The sequence below is a fragment of the Vanessa cardui genome, chromosome 27 (genome assembly GCF_905220365.1).
Source record: "Vanessa cardui chromosome 27, ilVanCard2.1, whole genome shotgun sequence".
In the NCBI taxonomy this organism is placed as follows: domain Eukaryota; kingdom Metazoa; phylum Arthropoda; class Insecta; order Lepidoptera; family Nymphalidae; genus Vanessa; species Vanessa cardui.
Window position 1 is genome coordinate 5,598,758 of NC_061149.1, and position 11,321 is coordinate 5,610,078.

The 11,321-nt window shown below is 34.4% G+C and overlaps 1 protein-coding gene across 1 annotated transcript; it reads right to left on the bottom strand.

Moving 5' to 3' along the window:
- Window positions 1–1,224: 1,224 nt before the first annotated feature.
- LOC124541230 (cytochrome P450 6B6-like) lies at window positions 1,225–9,317 on the bottom strand. Its single transcript, XM_047119109.1, has 3 exons — window positions 8,134–9,317; window positions 7,415–7,668; window positions 1,225–1,450 (listed from the first exon to the last, which is right to left on the bottom strand). The coding sequence occupies exons 1-3, from the start codon at window positions 9,240–9,242 to the stop codon at window positions 1,269–1,271; spliced, it is 1,545 nt and encodes a 514-aa protein (XP_046975065.1). The 5' UTR covers window positions 9,243–9,317; the 3' UTR covers window positions 1,225–1,268.
- Window positions 9,318–11,321: the final 2,004 nt, after the last annotated feature.

Below are 11,321 nucleotides of genomic sequence, written 5' to 3' on the forward strand. Positions count from 1 at the left end.
TTGCGGCATATAAGTTGCGAACGATACATTTTATAAAACGCCGAACGGTACATTTTACAAGGAGCCACAATATGAAAGTTTCAGTGAAGAAGAAGATGAATTGTATTGAGCAAAAATGTAAAGATCATTTTCCAATTCTAATATAATTTCATTTTTTATAATTATATATACATATAAGTAATACAATTCGTACTAAAGTTCATCTACATTTACTATTTATCCATCGCTTTATTGTCATTCTTAAATTCCCCGTTTTATCAAGGAAAAAGGAAGGAAAAAAAGGAAACCAAAAGACCTTTTTCGGTCAGATTAAGAAAACACACCAACATTTTGGCCAGATTAAACAAATATGCTTTCAGGATACCGAGCTAAACCTCTCTATGAAAATCTGACGCGCTCGAGTATTTAAAAAAACCTTTTATTTTTTGCATTTTCAAAAATTCATCGTAACTTATCATTACGCCTAAATCGTCTCATTTATATGCCTACCCCCTATACGCAAATCGGCAGATTAGTATACCGTTGTTATTAGAGGCACTTGGGCATACGTAGTATGATTATCTGACTCGCTCGAGAATGCCCAAGTAACTGATTCTTTTAACATTTTTGAAACAGTACACGCCAATCCCACCGCTAAAATGGTTTTTGATAGGTCTCGACGGCGCCGTTGAATTACGCTATTTAGCTACTTCGCCTCCCTAACCAAAATATTTTTTGACTGAATCAATCTGGACAGTTCATTAATGTTTGTAATCGGATAGACAACCGCACAAGTGATTTGTCTCGTTTCAAAAAAAATAGAGATATTATCGTTACACATATTATGATTTTAAAACAAATATATTAATTAAATTAACATTTATTTTTAACAAAGTTTATAAATATCACATTAAATAAACTAATTAATTACAATATTAATGATTAAATTTCATCAACACTTAACATAAAATAATTTGTTTAAAACAGTAATAACAACAGCAGTTATGAAGTAAGATTTAGTATGTGTTGCCATATCATTATCATCATATCATTCAATACAATATTTATTTATAATTAGCGGGATAACTTGTTTAACATAATGTACGATTATTTTCATCGTCAGATTAAAAACATAACCTAATCAAACTCGTTTGACAGGCTGTATGATAGGATACCTTAGCCTTTTTAAAAAAAGAAGATTGGCGTAAAAAGAGGTTCTCGTAAAAAGTTTCTAATTTAAAAAATGCTAGTGGCCTTATTCTGTAAATCGTATTATAATCTAAAACAAACTAGTTGGTGATATTTGTTCTTCGTTTAAGGGCTAAAGGTAAACCTCCAATAATCGTCTGAACGATAAGAGAGTAAGGATCGATGAGAGGTTTGCGAATAGTGTTACGAGATGGCGACACGGTGAACTTTTTCAAGATGGTCGCCACTCCTGCCATCGACTGCATTACGCCCATTCTTTCGCCTGGAATTAAAGAAAAAAATATAAGTATTTTTTATGATGGTAAGTGGTCACCATCACCCATAGACAATGACGCTGTAAGAAATATTAACTATTCCTTACATCGTCAATGTGCTACCAACCTTGGAAACTAAGATGTTATGTCCCTTGTGCCTGTAAATACAATCTATACTAATAATAACGCGAAAGTAACTCTGTCCGTCTGACTGTCTTTCGCTCCAATACCGCTGAACCGAATTTGACGAAATGGTATGAAGCAAACTTGAATTCTAAGGATAACATAGGATACTTTTTTGCCTAGCACAACCAACAACCAACACCCTAAAACTTAATTTATAAAATACACGAGACGGTCGTTTAATTTCTAAAACCTCATCGACCACCTAAGAAGTAATTTGTCTTGTTAAAATATAGAATTTTTTACAATTTCATAGTGTTTTTCTGTTTTATTTTCGCTGATCATCTTGTAAAAGTCTGAGACAAGTAACTTTCGTAAAAAGTTTTTACTTTACTCTCTCTTTACTTAGAAATCATATTGTCTTTGCACTGTTAACGTTTAAAAAAACATAAGCCTAACAAACTTCCATATAATAATAGTGTTAATTATTTCATTATCTAGATTAAAATTTGATTAAAATAATTTCCGTTGCTAAAAGTTTTATCAAATGTTAATGATAACAGCTACATATAATTGTGTAACATACTTTTATACACGATTGAGAAATCCAATTAAAATTTGAATTTCGTCAGAATAGCCTAAAATTATAGCTATTTTATGAACAAAATTGATAATCCGAGACTGACCAGTCGTATACTTGAATCTTAATCGAAAACTCACGTATTTTACATTAAAACCTACAGCAGGCACCAATAAATTTTATGGATTTCTGTCAAAGCCACCTAGGCTTGACAATATATACCTTGATCTAAATTTTCTGAAAAAATCCACTTGGACCAATTTCAGACTACATTTTATGCTAATATTTTTCTCTCATTCCTAGTTTATTTTTAACCGACTACTAAAAAAGGAGGTTTTAAGTTCGATATAATTGTCTAACATTATTAAGGAATTATATTTGAGTATGGTGATCCATTTAGGTTTCCAAGCATGTGTGCTTTATTTCGCAAGTGTATATTTGTATGTATCTACGATTTTTTTGAAAACTAAAAGTATTGTGGAGCTGAGATGGCCCAGTGGTTACAACGCGTGCATCTTAACCGATGATTTCGGGTTCAAACCCAGGCAAGCACCACTATAAATATGTGCTTAATTTGTGTTTATAAATACATCTCGTGCTCGGCGGTGAAGGAAAATATCGTGAGGAAACCTGCATGTGTCTAATTTCATAGAAATTCTGCCACATGTGCATTCCGCTTACCCGCATTGGAACAGCGTGGTGGAATATGTTCCAAACCCAGCCCAGCAGTGGGAAATTTGTTAAAAGTATTGAGATAATCATTTTTAATTTAAGTTAGCGAACAGTGTATGTTGAAGTATAAGTATAAGTAGTTGAAATATAATATTTTTACTTTTAGTTCACTAGCTGTTTCTAATTTTGAAGTCCGTTTATTTTTTTATTTATCAAGCAATGTAAAATAATATAAAAAAATAAACTTTATTCAAGTATTCATAACATCAAACGCTTAAATGTATACAAATATGAACTAATACTGGTTACTGTATAAATCTTGACCGCGTGAAATGGTGGCAAGAATGCTAACAGTAAATATAAATAAAATAAAGAAATTGATGATTACATAAATACTTTGTTTTGCGTAATTGAAGCAATCGCACATAAAAATCGCCGACACGACTAATTCCTCATTACCTTATTAGGTAATATTTACGCGAAAGAATTGCTTGAATTCCACTTAGTAATAATAAAATTTAATAGATTCTCTGGTTTCAAATGATGTTTTTGTTATGCATCTGTTTGTTTTTTAACGCTATAGGACGAGCATATATAAATAGCTGTATAAATGTGAATGTACAACAAATAATTATTATGACTTTTTACGATACCTAAAGTAATTTTCCCGGTATTTTCAACCGACTTCCAAAAGGAGGAGGTTATCAATTCGTCTGTATTTTTTTTTTTTTTTTTTTTTTTTTTTTTTTATGTTTGTTACCTCATAACTTTTCACTGGGTGGACCGATTTTGATAATTTTTTTTTTGTTTGAAAGGTAGTGCTTCCCGTGGGGTCCCATTTTTTTTATTTTTTTTTCCGATGATGGTATCCATGTGAAAACGACATAAGTCTTAAATTTGCATTATGTATATGCGCGACAAATAGGTGAATAACTGAAAATCACGTTAACCAATTTTGATAATTCTTTTTTTATTATAAAATATATACTTCAAGGGTAATTTGGTGAAAGTTTGGTAAGGTTCTAAGCACAGGATCCATGACAAAGTAACGGAACGGAAGGGAACGGAACAATTCTGAGGAGCACGTTAGCGATACTCGGTCGAATCTTTTATTTATATGTTATTTGGATATTTGAGTCACCTTCCGTAATGTGGTTATGTTTATGTAATTATCATAGTCGAATATTATAATCAACTAGCTACCCACCCCGGCTTCGCACGGGTGCAATACTGATACTAAATATACTACAGAATTTGTTTATATACGAGATCACATCGCAAACTTCTAAAATTATCAGTGTTTCTTTACTATATTGTTCATGTTTTATATACACAAACCTTCCCCTTGAATCACACTATCTTTTAAAAAAAAACGCATCAAAATCCGTTGCGTAGATTTAAAGATATAGCGACTTTGTTTTATACTATGTAGTGATGGAACTCCTATACGGCTCGCAGTTAGGGTGCGATATGGGGCAGAATTTCTTACTATCTTTAATCTAATTTTGTGTATGTGATGTGATGTCATATGATGTACGAAATATAGTTGGTCTTTTTCAAAGTTTTTTGCTGAGTTCGATTACAGCTCTTTCGAGGGATCCTTGTAGTTTACGCCGCGTGACGTATTAAATCCGCATTTTCGAAAGTCTATTTTTGCTTTATTCGCAAGTTTCCTTTGAAATTGTCCTCGAAGTAGTTTCTGACTCATATAAACGGAACGTTTAATCTATCCATATTAAAAAAAATTAGTTAGTCAACATCAGCTTCACTTAAAATCAAAAAATAAATAAAATTTTAACAAAAAGAAAAACCGACTTCAAATAAAACACTATTTTAAAACAAATGAATATGCACGAAAAAGTAATAAAAATAATTGCGTATTCAACATATTTTTTAGAGTTTTCCTAAGTTAAATGAAGTGAAAAATATTAGACTACTTAAAAGTCGATTAACGATTATATCATGTAGTTATAATTATTGTTATATTTGGAGTCGGTGTCAGCCAATAAAACCCTACAGTATATCTATCAAAAAACAATACGAGAATACTTTGACAAATATGTTTTTTACAAATTACCTTTTACACAATAATATACTGGATCAATCAAGGGGCTCGTATCGCTTCTTTCTTTTGATTGTTGGGGCATGGGCACCGTGGCTGACACCGGCTCCAAATATAACAATAATTATAACTACATGATATAATCGTTAATCGACTTTTAAGTAGTCTAATATTTTTCACTTCATTTAACTTAGGAAAACTCTAAAAAATATGTTGAATACGCAATTATTTTTATTACTTTTTCGTGCATATTCATTTGTTTTAAAATAGTGTTTTGTTTGAAGTCGGTTTTTCTTTTTGTTAAAATTTTATTTATGAAAAACGTTGATATCGAAATAACATTCCGTAATTATACCAAAATTGTTATTTCTTCTGTTACGCAGCTGAGTCCGTAATGTGCCCCGCGCTGTCAGTATACTCGTATTACTTTTTTTATGGTATAAGTTGGCGTACGAATATGGGCCACCTTATGGTAAGTGGTCACCAACACCCATAGATAATGACGCAGTAAGAAATATTAACTATTCCTTACATCGTCAATGTGCCGCCAACCTTGGGAACTAAGTACGAGTAAGAACTGACTCACTCAAACCGGAACACAACAATACTGAGCACTGTTGTTTGGTGGAGTAGTTGGTACCTACCCAGACGGCCTTGCACAAAACCCTACCACCAAGTAAAAATGAAAATAATAGTGCATCGTATACCCTTATTGTAATGGCGGTAACGTTTGTAGGGCATTAATAACGTACTAATACATTAATTACAATAGAAAATATTCAAAAATAGAACGCTTATATACTATTTTATATAACAAAACCTTCTGGCGTATTTTTAGGCGATAACTCAAAATAGAAATGAAACCATCACCCTAAAACAATAAACAATATAATAAGAAGATTGGACCAAAATATTTAACAAGTGAAAATGAAAACATTCTTTATTATAAATGAAGTCAGTTAGTAATGAATTAAATGTAAAACTAGCACCGGTTCGGGAAATAGATTCTACCAAGAATCTAAGAAACTTAGTACCTAGTTATCTTATTCCACCATTTTCATTAAAAAGCAAAATAAACACTCCGAGTTTCCTTCGTTCGTTTTCTCAAGTCTTTTGTGTTTCGTACCTAACCGGTAAAAGATTATTATAATCCTTAAGCTTATCAAATCAAATCAATTTTATTCAAGTAAACTTCACAATGAAGCGTTTTTGAATCGTCAATAATTAAATACTACCACCGTTTCGAAAAGCAACTTTCTAGCGAGAAGAAACGGCAAGAAACTCACATAGTTGCTCTTTTCAAATAAACAGATTTACAATGCTGTTATTTACATTAATTGGTGTCCTATGATGGAACCCGAGCCTCACTCCAGGCGTTTCTTTCTAAGAAGTACTCTTTTAATGAATAGTAGGATTTATTTATTAATTTACTCTTAATACAACAACAACAACAACAGCCTGTAAATTCCCACTGCTGGGCGGCCTCCTCTCCCTTTGAGGAGAAGGTTTGGAACATATTCCACCACGCCGTTCCAATGCAGGTTGGTGGAATGCACACGTGGCAGAATTTCTATGAAATTTGTCACATGCAGGTTTCCTCACGATGTTTTCCTTCACCGCTGAGCACGAGATGAATTATAAAGACAAATCAAGCACATGAAACAGCGGTGCTTGCCTGGGTTTGACCCCGCAATCATCGGTTAAGATGCACGCGTTCTAACCACTGGGCCATCTCGACTCCATAATTTTTACTCTTAATAATCTTTTTAAATTTTGAAAATAGTAAATTGATTATATTTTTCGGTATCTTATTATATACCTTTGCGTATACCATTGCCCAAAAATTCTTTACCGTATGCAAACGGAACGGCTTGTTAACGTTAAAATATATTCATACTACGATCGGACCATTGAGAAGTTATTGAGTCTTTACGTCGAGGAATTGAAACAGAGTTTAAATATCGATCGTGCGTACCAAAATCTGGAGACTAATATGTTTTTGTTTCCAGTACTAATCACAGGTGTACGTCACACATGTAGAGTAAGATGCATGCGTTCTAGCCACTGGGCCATCTCGACTCAGAAATCTATCACGAGGGCATTATTCGTCATTATTAAATATATATTATTAGTGAAAAGTTAAATTAAGTAACTTGAATGAAGTATACATTTTTTTATTTAATATTCAAAGTTAGGCTGGGCTGAGGCCTCATCTACCTTTGTGAAGAGGGTAGGAGCATATTCCACCACGCTGTTCTAATGCAGGATTCACATGTACAATTTCGTTGAAATCAGACACATGCAAGTTTTCTCAGGATGTTTTCCTTCACCGCCGAGCACGAGATGAATTATAAACACAAATTAAGGACATGAAAATTCAGTAGTGCTTGCCTGGTTATAAACATTGGTTATGATGTACGTGTTCTAACCACTGGGCCACTTGAGTTCACTGGGCCATCTCAGGCCATATCAGTTAGTGAGCCAAGACGCGGACAGCCGCGGGCGACTAGTAGTGTAACATATAAGGCATCTTACCTATGCACGACCTGGGTCCATCTCCGAAGGGCATGAAAGTGCACTTCTTTATTTTATCTATATTGTCCGGATGAAATCTTTCAGGAATAAACTTTTCTGGGTCCTCGAAGTAATCCTCGTCAGAGGCCATCGCTTCAGTTGAGATGACCACGAGCGTGTCTTCGTCTATGGTGATATCTGTATCTGGTATTGTGTATTTAGATGCAGCTCTCCGTAACAGAAATCCTGGTGACGGGAGACAGCGGATACTCTCCCTGGAAAATATTAATTAATCGTTCAATTATCACCAGAAAAGACACATTTAAATCATATTGTTACATCATCCTATTATACACTATTGTAATGATCAAAGATATAATAAATTTTATTAAAAAATCTGTGGTATTAACACAATAACCCACTAAAATTTCCTAACATTTCATTCGATATAAGATTATGGTCACGATGAAAAAACAATTGAATAACGTCGAAAAGCGCAGCGTCTGATATGCGAATTTGACTATTATGATCATAAAATGTATACGATACACGTATCAAAATGGCGTATCACCGTAAGACGGTTGCCAACATTTCACGAGTGAGAAACGAATTATTTATTATTTCTCAGACAATCACAGCTGAATATTAAACAGTATTAATAACCCAAATTATAGATAGACATAGAATTATTATATTTGCCTTCTTGTTATGATATGATCTCATACGAAATAAATACTCACTTGAAAGCCATTTCCATATACTTCATTTCCTTTACAGCTTCGAAGCAGAGCTTACCATCATACCTCTGCAGCACCTCGTCTACCTCTTTCTGACAGCGCTCTTGTACTTCTGGGTGATAAGCGAGCATGTGTAGAAGGAAGCTACTAGCTGAAGAAGACGTTTCGAAGCCAGCAGCGAAGAAAATGAACACTTGGGCAGACAGCAATTGATCGTCAAGTTCTAATTCGACTATTTTCGGGGTACCGTCAGGGTTACGCTTTTGCACAGATTCACCAGTTATTTTCCCCTTTTGTTTCAGCTCCAGCATCATATCTATAAAGTCATTTCGACCCGATGGCTTGTAATTCCTCTGTCCCATGATCTGTCTCACGAGCGAAATGGTCTTATTCTGGATATCCGGTGCTAAGAAAGTGAGATTTTTAAACGTTTCTGGCGCCATTCTCTTCAAGAATGACACGAAATGGTCTCGCTTTGTTATTTTGAAGATACGTTTTCCCAATTTTCGAAAATCTGAGTTCTCGTCGTTCAGGGCTGTCGAGTCGATTCCGAAGCCACAAGCCCCGATGAAGTCAGTCGTGTATCTCGCCATAAGCTCTCTTATATCTACCTCTTCACCGGTCTCAGCTAAATCGTCCGCGATCTTCTCCAATTTCTCCGTCCTCTCAACGATCAATGGGAACATAGCCTTTAGTTTACCGCTTGAGAATGTCGGTGTTAATTTCTGTCTCATCAGTTTCCATAAATCGCCATCAGCAGTGAACAGATTTCTCAGTAGAGGTTCGATGACCGTTTTGTGAGGATTGAGTCCTCTTAAGTGGAAGTAGCGGAAATCCGTGACTAGGACACGTTTTATGAGCTCAGGGTCACGAATAAGTAGCCCGGGCCCGTTGCCCTCGAAGAATCCGACAAACCTTTCGTTAGGGTATTCTCGGTACAGGGCAGCGAAACGCTCAGACACACTGACGTTGTCTATAAACATCTTCAAGTTGCTGCCGACGAAAATCAAAGGCTTTTCAAACTTGACGCCTCTCTTCTCCCAATACTTAAAATTCCTTGTACCATAAAAGTACAGGGCGATTAATATAACACCTATCAAAAGTAGTAACATTTTTTATTATATTTTCAGTCTTAGTTACCAAATATACGTGTAACCCAATGGACGGTTACGAATCAAGTTAGAATTTTTATCAAATTACGATATTGAAACGAAGATAATATTTTATCCTAATACGGTATCGAGCTTATCTTTGTAGCATATTTAAAAATTATCTAAGAATATTGTTTGGCAAAAGGGCCATCTGATAAGTGTTCACCACCATCGATATACAATGGTACCGTAGAAATAAAAATCAGGTCTAGGTTTTTTTAACTGGAGCGAGAACACGCTTCTCGCCAATAATCTTAAATAGCGAAACGCAACTACTTATATATTAACTAGCTACCCGCCCCGACTTCGTCTGAGTGATGTTATGATAATAGAATAATAGTAACAACCTGTAAACTTGGGACCACTGCTGGGCTGCTGGCTTCCTTTGAGGAGAATGTTAGGAGAATATTCCACTAAGCTGATTCTGATTTGCAATCAGGTTTGAATTAGTCACAGGCAGGTTTTCTTACGATATTTTCTTTCAACGCCACGAGATGAATTATAAACACAAATTACAATAACTGTTGATGATGCAAAATCATCAACTCAATTTAATAAAGCATCCAGTATGGATTAGATAGGATTGTTAAATTTGGACGAAAATCACACAATTGACACGTACAGAATTGTTATGTTAAGACAATCTTATTCAATAAAACCTTCGCCGAAACAAGCTGTAAACTTTAGAAGAAATTTCATACAAATAATAGTTCCATAGTTTTTTCAGGTAGAGTATGTAATACAGACAAATATTCATTGATAAACATGACTACCTCTCTACATTAAGTTCATTTAATAGGTCGAGAAAAGTAGACAATGAAAGAGGGCTAACTCCCAGACTAATAAGGATAAAGAATAATATTTATATTAAATTAGGTAAGTTTAAAGAACACAGTTCGACAATGCAGCCAGCTAGGTGGTCTGATGAGGTGGTTGATGGGACACGACTGACTGAGGAATACGAGAAACTGTTGATGCACCTTTTGAGCAGGCCCCTCTTACCCATTGGGCACTTTGGGTGAGTGCCCCCGGGATCGATAGGGCCTCCTCATAACCTAATAAAAATAAATATTTAATCTTGTTTATCTAGTCATAGGGGGGCCCATTATAATAATATGCCCAGGCCTCCAATAAGTTAGATGACTCCGCTTTTTAAAACCTATGCTCAGCAGTGGATAAGAGTTTGTAGCCTTCATTTGAATGTAAATCTGTTAATCAAAATTTTCTATAATGCATGCAGTAGAGATAATATATGTATAATAATGTATGTTGACCTATGATCAGTTCATATAATTATTCTATCGAATTTGGTATGTAATTAATAAATTTGGAAAATAAACTTTGAACGATAAAATATTTCGATAACGAGTTGAAATCGTTGCTAATCTCATTCTATAATAAAAATATGATAAATATGTACGTAATAATATCGTGATTGAAAATCTAAATATCTACTATGTAAATAATATTGTTTGTTAGTTTGAATGCCTTCATTTTTATTTCTAAGTGATTAAAACTTAAAAAAAACTCCTCCCTCCCTCTGAAATTTGGAACATATTCCACCACGCTGTTCCAAGGCGGGTTGGTGGAATACACATGTGGCAGAATTTCTATGAAATTTGACACATGCAGGTTTCCTCACGATGCTTTCCTTCACCGCCGAGCACGAGATGAGTTATAAATACAAATTAAGCACATGAATATTCAGTGGTGCTTGCCTGGGTTTGAACCTGCAATCATCGGATACGATGCACGCGTTCTAACCACTGGGTCATCTCGGTTCACTACCTCGTATATTACGGAAAAATAAAATAATTAACTTTGAATAGGCTATTTGACTAGATTTCAAAACCCATTCTGTATTATTAAGTATAGATTAAGGAACCAATAAAAGTTATTTTTTTTTATTTCTAGTACATATTTGCCGAAAAATATCATATTAAAAATTCCTTATTTAAATAGCGCGCGAAAACGCTACTTGGACAATATAGCGCTGTAATGAGGTCGGTGACGTCACTTGCCTGTATTTAAATCTGTGGT

Bases quoted from the DNA above. Each gene is read 5' to 3' on its own strand.
- LOC124541230 (XM_047119109.1), bottom strand. From the start codon at position 9,242: ATGTTACTACTTTTGATAGGTGTTATATTAATCGCCCTGTACTTTTAT. The intron at 7,669-8,133 runs GTGAGTATTTAT...AATATTTTCCAG, and splicing joins TATATGGAAATGGCTTTCAA to GGAGAGTATCCGCTGTCTCC. The intron at 1,451-7,414 runs GTAAGATGCCTT...CTTTAATTCCAG, and splicing joins TGGACCCAGGTCGTGCATAG to GCGAAAGAATGGGCGTAATG.